This window comes from Xiphophorus maculatus, chromosome 21, assembly GCF_002775205.1.
Source record: "Xiphophorus maculatus strain JP 163 A chromosome 21, X_maculatus-5.0-male, whole genome shotgun sequence".
In the NCBI taxonomy this organism is placed as follows: Eukaryota; Metazoa; Chordata; class Actinopteri; order Cyprinodontiformes; family Poeciliidae; genus Xiphophorus; species Xiphophorus maculatus.
The window spans coordinates 24,305,004-24,322,800 of record NC_036463.1 but is presented as its reverse complement, the minus strand read 5'-3'; the positions used below and the strand labels follow the sequence as shown (position 1 = coordinate 24,322,800).

At 45.9% G+C, this 17,797-nt stretch overlaps 1 protein-coding gene across 6 annotated transcripts in view; it reads left to right on the top strand.

Annotated features, from left to right (window-relative positions):
- LOC102227121 (receptor-type tyrosine-protein phosphatase mu-like) overlaps positions 1 to 17,797 on the top strand; it is a 76,351-nt gene that overhangs the window by 53,410 nt on the left and 5,144 nt on the right. For 5 of the 6 annotated variants that reach the window (XM_023326114.1, XM_023326116.1, XM_023326117.1 and 2 more), the window contains 12 exons: positions 8,115 to 8,202; positions 8,855 to 8,931; positions 9,062 to 9,098; positions 9,819 to 9,916; positions 10,510 to 10,626; positions 10,705 to 10,859; positions 10,939 to 11,074; positions 13,086 to 13,235; positions 15,088 to 15,261; positions 15,339 to 15,470; positions 15,540 to 15,665; positions 15,892 to 16,055. In XM_023326114.1, the coding sequence (XP_023181882.1) occupies positions 8,115 to 8,202; positions 8,855 to 8,931; positions 9,062 to 9,098; positions 9,819 to 9,916; positions 10,510 to 10,626; positions 10,705 to 10,859; positions 10,939 to 11,074; positions 13,086 to 13,235; positions 15,088 to 15,261; positions 15,339 to 15,470; positions 15,540 to 15,665; positions 15,892 to 16,055 (1,454 nt within the window). Of the gene's footprint in view, positions 1 to 1,447; positions 1,457 to 8,114; positions 8,203 to 8,854; positions 8,932 to 9,061; positions 9,099 to 9,818; positions 9,917 to 10,509; positions 10,627 to 10,704; positions 10,860 to 10,938; positions 11,075 to 13,085; positions 13,236 to 15,087; positions 15,262 to 15,338; positions 15,471 to 15,539; positions 15,666 to 15,891; positions 16,056 to 17,797 lie in introns of all 6 variants that reach the window. The other variant, XM_023326111.1, reaches the window with a different exon arrangement.

Sequence of the window (17,797 nt, the reverse complement as noted above, 5' to 3'; positions counted from 1 at the left end):
GGTCCATTCTTACTCCTCTGGGTTCCCTGGCTGCGTTCTGCAGTCGCACCGTGTGAGTCCAAGGAGTCCAGTTCTAGTTCTGGTCAGTACAAACTAGGTCCGCTCTGTCCAAGTACTTCAGCAGTGGAGTGTGGTGCAGCCAGTTTCTGCCAGTCCCAGACCGAGAGTTCTCTGGTTGGCCGATCCGATCATCGATCAATGATATCAATCCGTCAACCAGTCCAAGTACCAATCAGAGTCCTCCATGAATGATCTGATCATCTGCTGAGAGGAAGGTCGTCAGGGATGAGGAGTCTGGAGGTTCTGGAGGAGGTGCAGTAAAAACAGAAACCACAGAAAATCCTTCCAATAATCTCTAAAAGCTGCAGGTTGGAGCTTCTCGAAATCTGTGTGTGTGTGTGTGTGTGTGTGTGTTTATCCATTTTAACAGGAGAAACTTACTAATGGATGTTACTTACCTGAACACACACACACACACTCACAGACATACATTATAGATCTTCCCTGCAGCTAATGGGCCCAAACAGGGAATGGCTCCAGTGTGTGTGTGTGTGTGTGTGTGTGTGTGTGTGTGTGTGTGTGTGTGTGTGTGTGTGTGTGTGTGAGCAGTGTGCTTGCGGGCTGCCCTCAGGGCTGATCCATTATACATACTGAATACACACTCAGAGTTTTCACTCTCCATTTGCAGAAAGTTATCAGTAAGGAGTTCTGTTCTGGTTCTACTCTGATTCTCTTGTGGTTCTACTCTGGTTCTGATTCTGTTCTGACCCGGTCTCTAGCTGGAATGGCTCCCAGTTCACGTCTCCCCACACCAGTAGGTGCTGTGAGCTGGTTCTGATCCAAATCAGGAACCATTAATGGCATAAACTAAGCCATAAACCGATTCAAAGGCAACAAGAGGTCTGCTCCAATCTTCAGAACAAACAGCTGGACCCAAACTGGTTTTAGAACCAGAACCAGGAAAGGAAGCATGGCTGCAGCAATGATCCAGGCTGTGGAGAACAGGACCGGTTCTGGATCCCTTTGGGTTCACAGCAGTACAGGTAAGGAGACGGGTCAGCCAGGGTCAGGACAGGGTCCCAGACGAGCCCCTAGCAGAACCACAGGTCCGGTACCAGTCCAGGCGACTCTGTGTCGGTGGGCTCCTGATGACGAGCACCGAGATCTTCATCCACGGACCGAGCTCCAGGGGGTCCCGACCCTCTGAGGGGTCTCAACGCTGATGGAGACGTCTTGAGACCGGTCGGGTGTCTCAGTCACAGAAATGAAACGTAAACATGTCAGGATCTGCCTTTTCACCCAGATTTTCAGACCCATTTAGTGAAGTGAGTGATGATTGGTTGATGATTGGTCGATGAGGTGAGGTGAGATGGGCCGCCGGTCGCCCCACTCATGACTCTTGTCTCCCTGATCCCTCCATGCTTTTCTAATTTATCTGATTGGACAGCTCAATGAGGTAAGACACCTTCCTGGTTTTCTGTTTCTGTCGTAGATTTAGGTTTAGCTAGCACCTCTGTTAGCACTCTCCTAGCCTAGCTCCACCCAGGCCCAGTTTGTTTATCTGCATTACACACCAGTCTCTAGGGCAACCCTGAAACACGTTTGCATCCATCAGGATCTCTGTGTCTGATTCAGGAAATGGTTCCTGGAAGACATGGGGTTAGGGTTAGTGCTGGTAGCATGGGTGTTAATGGGAGGGGAAACCAGCACCACACCCACTGGTCAGGACCTCTGTACCAGCATGGAACTGGGTTCTTATGCAGACTAGTGACAGAACTGGAAAGAGTTGATTTACAGGGCGACCAGCAGAGGGCATCTGGTTTCCAGTAGCCGAGGGGCATAATTTGTACCCTGTAAGTGGAGGCTATAGCTCTAGAGTTGCTGACTGTGAGAAGGTTGCTGCATGCTTTCCTCTTTGTGTCTCTCTCCATTTCCTGTCTGATGACTGCCAGTAAAGGAAAACCAGTGACTGCTGACCCAATGCTGGAACCATTGGGTCATTGAGGAACCCCCAAACATCCAATCGACCCGTGTTGGAAACAGTCCAACATCCAAAGATCTCACAGGGACCGGGCATCCTCACTGACGCACTGGTTCCAACACCTGTTCACTGAGACATCCGTCTCCTCCACCCGCCCTCATGCAGACCCCGCCCTCCCCATGACCCATGACCCCGTGTGTGCCTCCATCAGTGCTGCTAATGCTCATCCTCTGTGCATGTTGACTTTCCCTCTGACTGTCAGATGCTCCAGTAGCTGCTTGAAGAGAGTATCACTCCACTACTGATTCCCCCTGGTGGCCAGTTTGTGAATCTGATCATTTCCATCCCATCACTGGTCTGCATGAGGACCCAGTTACATCCTACTGGGAGTTGAACTGGTTATGTCAGTGTCCAGTGGAGGTCCAGCCAACCTCTGGAGCCAGACTGGACTGGTGTCAGATTGTCTGTTTATTCTTATTTTCACAGAAACTTTGGGTTTTGTGTGTGTGAGGGTGACAGCTGTGCTCCCAGCCGTCTGGACGCTCAGAAGGTCTGAGGAATACGGAGATTTTTAGATGACTCTGGTTCTGTTTCCACCAGCAACAGAACCTCCTGCTCCAGGACTTGGTTCAGTAGGAAGTTCCAGCAGCGCCACCGCTGGCGCCACTCCAGTCCTCTCCTCACCCAGGTCCTCCTAGTCCGGTCCAGCCAGGTGCCATCTCTGGTATCAGTTCTGGGTCTGGTCCATCATCACATGTCAGATTAGGTTTAAAAAGCAGTTTTTAGTATTAGTTTCTCTGATATTACTTCATGTTTCACCATCAGGGGTACCGTATACAAAATAGTTTTTTTTTTCATAAAACATTTTAAAATTGGTTCCCTGTCAATTACAAAATTAATCATGTTATGTTTTCTAAAATTGTTTATAGCAGTAAAAAATAAATGTTACCACTCCCAAACCAAAAAGCACAGATCCATATTCACTGGATCTGCAGGAAATGGTTGGTTCCTGCTTGGAGCTTGACGGTGACCATGTTCAGAACAAGACAAGAACGACTGTGGCTGTTACTATGCTGAAATGTTACTATGCTGAAATGTTACTATGCTGCTAAGAAAAATGATAGTCAGGTTTACAAAACATATAGAGATAGAGAGAGAAAAAGATAAGAGTGTCAATTTGTAACAGTTTTTTCCTCCGAGAGGTGAGTAGACGGTGTGAGATTATCAACCATTTAGCATAGTTAGCTTAGCTTCAGACTGTTTGCCTCCATTTCACTAGCATTTAATGAATTAAGGAAAGAAATTACCAACATATTCAACAACAGGTGAGTCAGTCAGCAGCAGCTCTGACCTCCTGACCCGTCCTCTCTCCTCTCCTGAGGGAAATTAAAGCTGCACTATGTCACTTTTATAAAAAATATTTTTTTACATATTTGTTAAAACTGTCATTATGTTGTGACAGTATGGAATGAGACATAATCTGTGAAAAAATTAGGTAACACTTTATTTGACGGGTTGTGAGTAAGACTGTCATAAACATGACATAACACCTGAACTCATGAACATGAGAAAGTCTTCATGAATATTTATGACTGGTGCCATGAAGTGTCATTCAGTAAATCATGACACTTTTAATACAAAGTTGACATTATTCAAAATGTCTTCATTATGACAACTTGACATTAACCAAGAAATCATCATCTGTCATAATAATGTCATTAAGTGTTATTACACTTTCAAAAGCTTTAACAGTAATTAATATTTCCCCCTACCTGAAATAAAGCGGAACAAGTAGGACCAACAGTAAAGATTTCATTAAGCTTTATTATACTGTCAAATGATTTATTAACAGAGTCATTAATATTAACTCTTACATCAAGTGGAACAAGTAGCATCAGTTATAAAGACCTCATTAGTGTCACGTGCTATATTAACATGTTATTAATGTTAAGTCTTACCTCAAGTGAAGTGGGAAACACTGGACTACTTATAACTACCATCAGAGCTGTACTAAACAACAATAAAACAAAAGATTACTTGTTCTTCAGAGGGTTTAACTTCTGTTCAGTATATTGTGACTGAAAAACTAAAACAGAATGAATTATTCTTTAGCTGAAGGAAATCAGTTCTTTCAACAGTCCTAACATTTTTGCTCTGATCATGTCAGCCATCTCCTTGGTTATAGTCTAACGCTCTGATAACAGAGACCTTCTTCTTGTCTTCATGTCCAGGAAGCAGAACTTTGAAGGAAATGCTCAGAAATTATAGCTGTTCTTGTTATAGTTAATCATGGTGAATTCAAACTTGGTGAATCTCTTCAGGACATTCTCACAGTGGGTGGAGACTCAATCCACTGAGGTCACTTCAAAAACCAATAAACAAAAAACAATGTGATCTTAATTCAGAATTTATTTAAATACCATTTTAAAAATGTCCCTTGCTGCAAACTGTCAGGATGGTAGACTGGCAGACAAATGTCTAGTTACATGACTGGTTGTTATAAAGTGCAATTATTAATACAATTAGCATAATGACTAGAGCTGAACAAAATTATTCTGATCAAATATTTGTTTGGCAGAAATTCATACAGCCTGTTATTCAGATTGCATCATTTAATGTATAGTTTTAGGATCTTTTCACTTAATTAGCATTTGAAATTATTTCCAACCAGATACTCTGGCTTATGGATGTTTGCAAGAAGTTTATTAAATAAATAGAATAAACACCAGTTTTTCATTTGACAACAATTAGTTGACTAAAACGTAACTTGTTAACTGGTGGATGTTAATTCCTGTTCCCCCCTCACCTGGAGAAAATAGTAACACAAAAATGACTTACCTAATTTCCTTGGGGATATTTCATCTGCTTCTTCCTCTGGTGGCTGGTCCTCATCATCATCCTCCACACCTGTAGCTCGTCTTCATTAGCCGCCTTTGCCCCCCACCATGTGTCCTTAGGCTGAAACGGGTCTTTATGTGGATAAAGTTGCCAAAGCAAACAACACAAGAACCATGTTGCATCAGCCATGTTGCTAAATAAAACACATAAAGGATAACTTTGACTAACATATTAGCTTTTAATTTGTCAGATTAAAATTGGAGGGAAAAAACTATGGAAGACCGAAACTGACATAAGAAATAAAAGCATAAATATATATTTAGTTTTTCCTTGTCCTTACACATACGTTTCTGTTAAGAAATATATATATTTTCTTTTTCATTTCCCCTAAACATGCGATCTTGTCAAGAAAAGTAGATATTTTGTTTTGTCTTTTCCTTATACAAGCCCTCCTTCTTTTGTCATGGCCTCCTCTCCTCTTTCTGCTTCTCCATGTCCGTCGTTATGTTAATGAGGAGATCTGCCCTCTCTGTCCAGCTCCTACTGTTGGCCCATAGAGCTGTGGAGCCAACGTCACTGCGTCAGACGTTGTGGGACGTTAACGTGTCACGCAGTCACTCGGTTCCATCTTTACAGGCCACAGACCAAAACAAACTTTATCCCGGTGTTTTTATTGTGTTACCGACTGCAGTGAAGTTAGTTTCGAGTTGGATATTCCAATATCTGCCGAGCAAACGGCGTTTTGCTCAAGGTTGATCCGATTTATGAACGCTGATTTCGGCCAGCCGTTCTCAAGCTCCCTCCTCAAGTTCTCAGAGGTTCACTTAGACCAGGGGTCCCCACAGTGGGTCCTGGAGGCCCGGCATCCTGCATGTTTTAGTTCTCTCCCTGGTTTAACGCACCTGGATTAAATGATGGCTTGTTAGAAGGCCTAGGAAGATCACTGACATGCTGAAAAGGTTGTTGGTGCCACCAGGGAGAGAACTAAAACGTCCAGGTTGCCGGCCCTCCAGGACCCACTTTGGGGCCCCCTGACTTAGAGACTGGCAACAAATTTCCAAACCAAACCCTCCGGTCAGACAAATGTTAATAAATGCCTTCTGACCAACTGATACAAAAAGGTGGTAATTCATGTTTTTACATGAGACACACGACCCTCTATTAAAATGTCACGTCATATTCAATAGTTTAAATAATTTTAATATTGAATAATATCATTCACACAGATTTTGACTCAATAGGTCAGCTCTAGAAGCTGCTGAAGAGAAATAGTAAATTTAAACAAAAATATCTAACAAAAATAAAAAAATGAGTTAAAATGCAATAAAAATGCGTGTGCCTCATATATACAGTTTAGTACAACAATTACGCACTGACCTCTAGTCAATGTGGCACACGTCATGGACGTTACGTCTAATTTTTTGTCATGGGGCCCAAGATTCCTGGCAGCGCCCCTGGTTGCCATGGTTACATTGGTTGTCTAGAGTGACGACCTTCAGTCCTCAGGTCGTCCAGCTGCAGCGAAGGACTAGATGGCATCTAAGATCAGAAGACTGGAGCTGATGTCAGTAATCCCTAAAAACAATAACTGTGGTAGTAAACACCACTAAAGCACAACACAAGCATAGAGGAATCCAAAACATAAACCCAGTTATATACACAGAACTGCCGCTAACTTTCAAAATGAATGTGAATGTTTTCCAAAAGCCCCAGATTTTCTCACTAACTGGCAGCACAGAATGATTTTACCCTCCAGCTATTTGAGGGGAAAATGTCCGAGTGCAGTTTGTCCTCAACGGAGAAAAGATGAAGAATGATTTGTGTGTCAGTGTGGTGAGACGGAGCTCGCACCGTCAGCGTCCTACCAGACCCGGATGGACAGATTGGCAGGTTCTTCTGGATCCCAGACGGATTTCAGAAACCCTGAAAGGTTCACTTGGACAACTGCATTCAGTTCAGTTCAGACAAACTTCATGGCTCCAAGCTGAGCTAGTTCAGATTTAAATCATATTGTGAGTCTCAACGTGCATAAAGAACAGAAATGGATGAACTGGTTGTTTGGGAGTTCAGCTTTGTCTCCAGCTGTCGCCTCACACCTGATGGGGAAATCTGGAGCAGGCCTGCAGTACCATCCAGACCATTCTAACCAATGGTCCTCCACCTGTCCCTGTCCTCCACCTGTCCATGCCTTGGTACTGCATCCAGAGCAGTAAAGGGCTGCAGGGCAGATTTTCCTCTGGGTTTCACCACAAATTGTTCCAAGCTTGTGGAGTGAAACTCTAGTGCTGCATGACGTTGTGGGATTCAGAACCAGAACATCTCCAGAGCTTACCTTCGAGTCCAAAAGGAGGAGAACCTTCTGCTTCACTTGTAGGAACTGAAACATTCGTCTCCATTGTTGCTCAAAACCTTCTGAGATGTTCTGGCCCATTTAACCAAAGACACTACTGGAGCTCACAGAACCACTGCTGAAACCAAGGTCCACTTTAGAAAACGACTGGGTTCTTGCAAGGTTCTGGTTGTAACCAGAAACCCGGAACCAAGGAGCCGAACAGCTACAACATGTTCTGTAGCCGGTACAAGCCCTGACCTGTGACCTTTCAGAAACAGGATGGAAACCACTGCCTGAAGAGCGCACGCACACACCCACACACACACACACACACACACACACACAGTGGGCCATAAACAGAAAGGGAGAGGTTCTGCCAGCACTCATTAGTTCCATTCTTTGCTCTGTTTTCGTTTCTCCTGTCTTTGTTCCTCGCTGTCACTTATGTCTGTGTGTGTGTGTGTGTGTGTGTGTGTGTGTGTGTGTGTGTGTGTGTTGCTCACCTCACAGTTTGATGGATGTCTGAAGCTGTTAGACGGCTGTCACACACATTCTTATGTCTCCTGGCGTTTTAATGAGCGACTCAGGAACCTGCTGTGGATCAAAGTGGCAGACGTTCACACAGACAGAGTCTGACAGTACAAACGTTTGTGTGTGTGTGTGTGTGTGTGTGTGTGTGTGTGTGTGTGTGTGTGTGTGTGTGTGTGTGTGTGTGTGTGTGTGTGTGTGTGTGTGTGTGTGTGTGTGTGGGGAGGAATTTAAATGTTTGTTTCCTCTTCCAGAACCTGGATTGGTCTGAATTTCTAAGTCTTTGTTCCCTCACAGCCTCTGTCTGTAATTGGACTTAATCATGTGTTTTGTCCATGGAGGCGGACGGCGAGCAGCGAATCAAACGCACCCTCTGCATTATTCATGTCCTTCATAGCTGCAGTGATGTGTAACAAACTGTCTCTGTTCCTACAGAGCTTCTTCGAGGGACAGTCTGCTCCCTGGGACTCAGCCAAGAAGGACGAGAACCGCATGAAGAACCGATACGGGAACATCATCGCCTGTAAGAACCGGGTCTGGGCTGGAGGACGGGGCCGACCGACCCACATGGGGCCCGGTACCGCTCCCTGAATGTCCTGGTAGTTTGTCGAAGCCGTCCAGAGAGGGTGGGATCCAGTTGGAGATCAGACCGGCTTATCAGTTAGAAATGCACATTGTGTCCCTGTGCTCCACCTGTCCCTGTCCTCCACCTGTCTCTGTCCTCCACCTGTCTCTGTGCTCCACCTGTCTCTGTCCTCCACCTGTCTCTGTGCTCCACCTGTCCCTGTCCTCCACCTGTCTCTGTCCTCCACCTGTCCCTGTCCTCCACCTGTCTCTGTCCTCCACCTGTCCCTGTCCTCCACCTGTCCCTGTCCTCCACCTGGCCGATCTGCTCCTGGTTTTCCTGACTCTCTCTAACGAACTGAATCAGATGTAATTAAAAACTTGTGTTGTTTTTACATTCAGCTGAATCTAATTAAGAGATTATTAATATGTTCATAGATCTTTAATCCACTGGAAGCTAATTAGCTCTGATTGTGTTGAGCTCCACAGTGACAATGAGCACAACAACTAACGCTCCCTGCTGTGTGTGTGTGTGTGTGTGTGTGTGTGTGTGTGTGTGTGTGTGTGTGTGTGTGTGTGTGTGTGTGTGTGTGTGTGTGTGTGTGTGTTAGACGATCACTCCCGTGTGCGTCTGCAGCCTCAGGATGGAGACGGCGGCTCAGACTACATCAACGCTAACTATGTGGATGTGAGTACCAAGGTTTCCTCCTGCTGAAATGTTCTAGAACCCGACCGAGCTCAGAACCTCCAGTAACCATCTGAAGGTTCTGAGCTTTCATGAAACGTTCCTGAAATGTTTCCTCCTCCTTTTTCCTCAGGGTTACCACAGACCCAACCACTACATCGCTACACAAGGTGAGACACTTATCCTTTTCCTCCAGATCACGTCCAACAGCTTCTGGAGACACTACAGTTACCTGCTCTACCCACAGGGGGCGCCACACCAGCAGAGCTTTAGCATAAACCCACAGACTCGGCTCTGCAGGTAGAAATCAAAACCAGCAGCTTCACTCGTCGTGTTTTCAGCAACGCTTTTCTTTCAAAGTATCGCCTTACAAAAAGTTGATGGAAATTTCCAAAATTCCAAATAATTTATTTAATCTTGCAAGAAATGTTTTTATGTTCGCTTGAGGTGATTTTTGTTTTTTCCATAAAATAGTTAATGTGCTAAAGGGGAGATGAAAACACATGAGTTCCCTACAACAAGTTCTGATGTAGGGAACGCTGCCATCTACTGATGGGTCTGTGCCTTACCAGAGGAACCAAGATGGAGTCCAGGGTGGAGGACAATACTAGCTAGCAACCGCTACTTCCTGTTTACCAGAGTAAACATCTGATGATGTCACGCTTTGCACAGCCTGGTCGATTTGCTCCAAACCAGCCAATCGAAACACAACTAATTCACATTTACTCTTTTAAGCTAATGCTAAGTTAAGTTAGCTCTGAGTTAAGAGTGAGTATAGGAGAAGCTCTCGTTAATGGGAGGCAGATAACTGGTTCCACCATGGCAACAGGAGGACCAGAAGCCTGACAGCGCATATTCAGATAGAAATGTGTGTGTGTGTGTGTGTTCAGGGCCCATGCAGGAGACGGTGTATGACTTCTGGAGGATGGTGTGGCAGGAGAACTCGGCGGCTCTGGTGATGGTGACCAACCTGGTGGAAGTGGGCCGGGTGAGTCTGCTGCTGTTTTTCTGCGTCATGATGTTTGGGACTTCATTTCCCAGAATGCCTCTGTCCCTCTGTGCTGTGGGCTCCAGAACCTCTCAGCAGATTGTTGTCATGTTGGATGCAGCGGGAGGTTCTGAAGCGCCGGCGCCGCTCAGTCGGGGATGAAGCTGCTCATTTCCTCCTGAAACTGGAGGGTTTGACCTGAGAGCAGAACCCCAAACCTGGAGGCGCCACCCGCTCTCATTACCCACAATGCACCAGGGACCCGCCTGGCTGAACTGCCAGAGCTGCACAGAGGGATTCTGGGAGATTTCAGGCTGATTATCTGACCTGTCGTTCCTCGGCACACGCACACACACGCACACACACACACACACACATCATTGATTGTTCTGTTTCTGCTCACCTGGCTGGTTGTCGTGGTGACACAGAGACTGTAGTCTAATAGTGAGGGGCGGAGCCTCCATCAGCTGTGTGTCAATCAGTTAATGACAGCGTGTGTGTGTGTGTGTGTGTGTGTGTGTGTGTGTGTGTGTGTGTGTGTGTGTGTGTGTGTGTGTGTGTGTGTGTGTGTGTGTGTGTGTGTGCGTGCGCAGGTGAAGTGCTGTAAGTACTGGCCTGATGACACTGAGATTTATGGCGACATGAAGGTGACGCTGATCGAGACGCAGCTGCTGTCTGAGTACGTGATCCGGACCTTCGCCGTGGAGAAGGTGGGTGATGATGATGATGATGATGATGAAGGTGAAGCTGTGACCCTCTGTCTTCATGATAACCCCTTCTGCCCCCAGAGGGGCGTGGCTGAGATCAGGGAGATCCGTCAGTTCCACTTCACCGGCTGGCCGGACCACGGCGTCCCGCTGCACGCCACCGGCCTGCTGGGCTTCATCCGCTGCGTCAAGGCCAAGACTCCGCCCACCGCCGGCCCCACCGTGGTCCACTGCAGGTCAGACTCTGGCCCCGTGCTCGGCCCCCTGTCGCCGCTGCCACCGCTCACCAGGTGTGTGTATGTGTGTGTGTGTCAGCGCGGGCGCGGGCCGGACCGGCTGCTTCATGGTGATCGACATCATGCTGGACATGGCGGAGAGAGAAGGCGTCGTCGACATCTACAACTGTGTCAGAGAGCTGAGGGCGCGAAGGGTCAACATGGTGCAGACCGAGGTACACACACACACACACACACACACACACACACAGAGACAGAGACTGTGGAAGAACCACAGTTCTGGTTCTGGTTCTGTTGGACCTCAGTGCTGATCATGTTACTGAAACAACTGGAGAGCTGGTCAGACTCTGTGGTCCAGTTCTGGACTGGTTCCAGTCTGACATAAAGAACTGGGATTTCTTTGTTTCAATAGGAAACTTCTCAGAGAGGTCAGAGGTCACATGTGGGGTTCCCCAAGGCTCCATTCTAGAACCCATTTGATTCAATATCTATATTCTCCCACTGGCTCAGGCTATAGCAGGAAATAAGATCAGTTACCATGACGACGCAGATGATACACAGCTCTACATTATGATGTCACCAGGTGACCTTTGACCCCATCCAAGCACTGAAAACAGATAAATGTGTGGATGAGACAAAACTTTCTGAAACTGGAGTTATTGTAGAGGAACATCTAGAGCTGTAGATCTGGAGTAACAGATCTAGAGTTACAGATCTAGAGTCAGCACACAGGTTCTGTAAGGACACTGGGTGGGGACCCGGAAATTCAACCACACACAAGAGTTGCAAAGGAAAAAGGTTTAATTAAATTTTCTGCTATTGGTGCGGCTCAGGATGTGGTCATCCAACACAGCACTGAGAAGAGAGGAGAGAAGGCTGGTGATGCACTGATAGGGGAGGGGTAACTTTGAAATGTTCGGCTTAACTGACCTGTAGTGCAATGGACGGGTGGAGCAGAGAATCCAGGAAGAGACAAAGACGGTTATCCAGGCAGAGGTCATACACAGGAGATCGGAGGGAGCAAACTTAGCTTGAGGGGCAGGCAATAGTCGATGGTCGTGGGGCGAAGCTTGGGTCAGGGTCCAGAAATCCAGAACAGTAGGTATCCGAGGAGGGCTTGGCAGGAGGGGTCAATCCGTGGGCAGAAAAGGGTCGAAGAAACACTGAAGGCTTATAAGGAAACGCTGGATCACTACTGGCTCGTGGCTGTCGATAATCTGGCAAGGAGGCAGAGGCTGAGAGGAGTTTAAGTCGGGCAGGGACCAGGTGGACCAGGCGCGGCAGGTGAACTGAATGAGTGTTAACGCACAGCATGGACAGGACAGAACATGGATCATGACAGGTTCAGTTGTTCCATCTGTAAACTACGTAGAGATCAGGCTGACCTCTGACCTCTGCCCTGCTCCTCCAGAGCCACATAAAGCCGGTTCCACAGTGGTTCTTCTCCCAGCTGCAGAACATTTCCAGAACCAGAGACTAAAGTCTCAGATCAGAGAAACTCATCCAGGCTTTAGTTTCTCTTCAGTGGCTTTGATTCCTGCAGCAGCGTCTTCACAGGTCTGATTGACAACACAACGGTCCAGAACGCTGCTGCTGGAGTTCTGACTAGAACCAGGAGGATAGAGACACCAGCCGGTTCTACATTAACCAGTTCTACACCACCTGGTTCTGCTGACTCTAGGTTCTGGTTTTGCTCTGCATCAGAACCAGAACCAAACATGGAGAAGCAGCTTTCAGCTTCTATGCACCACAAATCTAGAACAAACTTCCAGAAAACTGAAAAACAGCTGAAAGCCTGAGCTCCTTTCAGGTTTGCTATTGATTAATAATAAATGGAACACTGATCAATATTTCAGAATCAATATATTGATTTATATTGATGACGATTTTCATGTTCAGAATCAGCAAAATGTGAAATGTTTTTTCATAATTCTGACGTTGGACTGCCTTGTTGCCCTGGGCTCTGACCTTTGACCTCTGCCTCACCATCCTCCTCTTCCTCACTCTGAGCTCAATGAGGAAGACGAAGCTCCTCAGGTTGCTTCGTTTCCTGACATCCTCCAGCTGACAGGAAGTGACAGCAGCATAATGTCCCGCCCTTCCTCCAACTTTTAATGTCACTTTTCCTCCTCCTCTTCCTCCTGTGGACATAAATCACGGCTGACGTGACATTTCCCCGTCCTGCTGTCTGTCGCCATGACGCCGTCTGTCCCTCTGTGTCCACAGGAGCAGTACGTCTTCATCCATGACGCCATCTTGGAGGCGTGTCTCTGCGGAAACACCGCCGTTCCGGCCAATCAGCTGCGTTCGCTGTACTACGAGATGAACCGATTGGACCCCCAGACCAACTCCTGCCAGATCAAGGAGGAGTTCAGGGTACAGCCAGCAGGGGGCGGTGCCACCAGCACTGATTAGGACTGGAGGATCATGGGAAAAATCACACCAAAGAAATAAAGAAAATATTCCTAAAAAATCCAGATTAAGACACATTTATGTAATGGATATTAATTATTGATAACTTCATCTATTATTATTATTATTATTATTATTATTATTATGAAATAAAATGACATTATGGCCAACTAGGCCTGTCAGGATAGCAAATTTTGCTGAGCGATTAATTGTCTCAAAAAATTATTGCGATAAACGATAATATTGTCTGAAGACCTTTTTACACTGATTTAATGAAAATGACGTAATAATGCATGTGATTTCCTGCCAAAGATAGATGCACTTTATTTTCAATAGAATATTTAACACTGGAGCTGATAAACAAAATAAACTAAACAACCAAAAACAAAAATGAAATGGATTCTCAGTCTCCATTAACAAAAAACTCACTTGGAAAAAAATAAAAACTAAACAACATAAAGCCAAAGTGTAAATAAATACTGCATTCAACCAAAAGAGTGCAGATTATGAAGTCTGTATATTATGTTGCCCTTCAGTAATAATTAGATTTAAATAGAGAAGATGGGCACATCGACTACCTGATGCAATAATTCACACTACATGATTTTTTGCTCCTATTTTTCCCCATACAACAATCTTAGATCGTTGGTCTTTCTAAGATTGTGTGGTGTGTTACGGTAGATCGTCCTCTGATCCAAATCAGGAGTTTTTCCCCACTGGGATCTTAACGCAGCCTGTTGAATGTGACAGGCAGCCAATCAGAAAGCCTGGATTCTCCTCCTGTTTTCTGAGGGTAAATTACGGAGGGGAATCCCAAACAGCTGATACGGCGAAGTCCAGCCGACGTGGAAACAACATTAATGTTTATTCAACATGCAAAGAATATAGAAATGACAAGAGGAGGAGTTGGAGCTAAATTGCTACTGCAGTTGATAAACCCGGTAACTTTTCAGCTGTTCTTCGTTAACGTGACGTAAACAGGTTCTAATGATTTTCATTCAGTCAGGACTTTACTCTGACACTAGCCACATGCATTGCAGGTAGATTGTAGTAAAGCATTGATTAATGCCTGGTTTTAAAATTAGTTCACTGAACTTGTAGCCATTATTTTGTGCCCATTGTTGGACACCACACGGCAGGACCGAACCCGATCGAACCGTTATACCTAGGATTTCTGTCGGCCAATATTTGGTCTGTCAGGGTTTGAAAGTGGGCCGACAATCGGCTGACAGCTCTAAGATCGTGCCGTGTGCGCTGGGCTTTACACTGAGGAAATGAGGTCAGAGGTCAGTAGAGAGCACCGGAGTTGAGCCTTTTTTCATTTGGTGTCATCAACAGAAAGAGAAAAAGGCCGAAAGAGACGATAAAGCCGATAATTAAAATGACATCAGATGTACGATTAATTGATTTATCGTTTATTGCGACAGGCCTATACCTGATTATGTCCAACATCAGATATTGGACATAACCAATACCTGGTTATATTACTTAATATACTTAATATTGTAAATACTAAATGTTAAGAATTAAACATAAAAACAAATTTGAATTAAAAATTATATTTTTCATTAGTAAATGATATTTTTAGTAAAAATTCCTTTATTTGTTTTAAAAGTTCAGATTACAGCAATCTACTATTCATTATTATTGTTGTTATCAATACTAATAATAACAATAATAAATTATGTTAAAATGAAGTAAATCTTAAAGTTTTTCTCTGTTGATCCAGAAAGTCCAGAATATTTTACCTTCAGTCCGTTTCATGTTTTCTCTCCAACCTTCTCATTCAACATGGCTTCCGTCTGCACGCGCTCAGACCCTCAACATGGTGACGCCCACCCTGCGCGTGGAGGACTGCAGCATCGCGCTGTTGCCTAGGAACCACGAGAAGAACCGCTGCATGGACGTTCTGCCGCCGGACCGCTGCCTGCCCTTCCTCATCACCATCGATGGCGAGAGCTCCAACTACATCAACGCCGCGCTCATGGACGTACGTCACGCTACGCTACTGCTAACGCTAGCGGGGTTCTGCCGTGTGACCTCACTTCCTGCGTCGCTGTGTTGCAGAGCTACAAGCAGCCGTCGGCCTTCATCGTTACCCAGCATCCTTTGCCCAACACAGTGAAGGACTTCTGGCGCCTGGTTCTAGACTACCACTGCACGTCCATCGTGATGCTGAACGACGTGGACCCTGCCCAGGTGAGGTCAAAGGTCAGTGGTGAGCAGCGAGCCGTGCGGTCCGGCGGCTGATGGACGTCTCTGTCTCAGCTGTGTCCCCAGTACTGGCCGGAGAACGGCGTCCACCGTCTCGGCTCGCTGCAGGTGGAGTTCGTCTCCGCGGACCTGGAGGAGGACGTCATCAGCCGCATCTTCAGGATCTACAACACCGCCAGGGTGCGTTTGATCTTCACACCTTCCGCTCCCGGGTCTGGAGCCTACAGTCTCCCAGCTGCCCTGAACGCCTCATAGGCTTCTGTTTTCCTTTTTAAAACACCTTCCTGCTAACTTCCTGCTAACCTCCTGCTAACTTCCTGCTAACTTTATCAGAACGTCCTTCCTTTGATCCAGCTCTCCACCCACCTCTCAGGGTGCGTTTGATTTAAAGCCTGTCCCCCTCCAGCCGCAGGACGGGTACCGCATGGTGCAGCAGTTCCAGTTCCTGGGTTGGCCCATGTACCGGGACACGCCCGTCTCCAAGCGCTCCTTCCTGAAGCTCGTCCACCAGGTGGACAAATGGCAGGACGAGTACGACGGCGGCGAGGGACGCACCGTCGTCCACTGCCTGTGAGGCTGCACACAGTACTACACAGTACTACTACACAGTACTACTACACCGTACTACTACACGGTACTACTACACAGTACTACTACACCGTACTACTACACAGTACTACTACACAGTACTACTACACAGTACTACTACACAGTACTACTACACAGTACTACTACACAGTACTACTACACTACTACACACGTACTACTACACAGTACTACTACACACGTACTACTACACAGTACTACTACACAGTACTACTACACAGTACTACTACACAGTACTACTACACAGTACTACTACACCGTACTACTACACAGTACTACTACACCGTACTACTACACAGTACTACTACACCGTACTACTACACAGTACTACTACACCGTACTACTACACGGTACTACTACACGGTACTACTACACGGTACTACTACACGGTACTACTACACCGTACTACTCACAGTACTACTACACCGTACTACTACACAGTACTACTACACGGTACTACTACACGGTACTACTACACCGTACTACTCACAGTACTACTACACAGTACTACTACACAGTACTACTACACCGTACTACTACACGGTACTACTACACGGTACTACTACACCGTACTACTACACAGTACTACTACACCGTACTACTACACAGTACTACTACACGGTACTACTACACGGTACTACTACACAGTACTACTACACCGTACTACTACACCGTACTACTACACCGTACTACTACACGGTACTACTACACAGTACTACTACACAGTACTACTACACCGTACTACTACACCGTACTACTACACAGTACTACTACACAGTACTACTACACGGTACTACTACACGGTACTACTACACGGTACTACTACACGGTACTACTACACCGTACACTACACCGTACTACTACACCGTAACTACACGGTACTACTACACCGTACTACACAGTACTACTACACCGTACTACTACACAGTACTACTACACAGTACTACTACACAGTACTACTACACCGTACTACTACACCGTACTACTACACCGTACTACTACACGGTACTACTACACCGTACTACTACACAGTACTACTACACCGTACTACTACACAGTACTACTACACCGTACTACTACACGGTACTACTACACGGTACTACTACACGGTACTACTACACCGTACTACTCACAGTACTACTACACAGTACTACTACACCGTACTACTACACGGTACTACTACACGGTACTACTACACCGTACTACTACACGGTACTACTACACCGTACTACTACACAGTACTACTACACCGTACTACTACACAGTACTACTACACGTACTACTACACGGTACTACTACACGGTACTACTACACCGTACTACTACACAGTACTACTACACCGTACTACTACACAGTACTACTACACCGTACTACTACACAGTACTACTACACCGTACTACTACACGGTACTACTACACCGTACTACTCACAGTACTACTACACAGTACTACTACACAGTACTACTACACAGTACTACTACACCGTACTACTACACAGTACTACTACACAGTACTACTACACCGTACTACTACACAGTACTACTACACCGTACTACTACACAGTACTACTACACGGTACTACTACACAGTACTACTACACGGTACTACTACACCGTACTACTCACAGTACTACTACACAGTACTACTACACAGTACTACTACACGGTACTACTACACAGTAGTACACAGTACTACTACACCGTACTA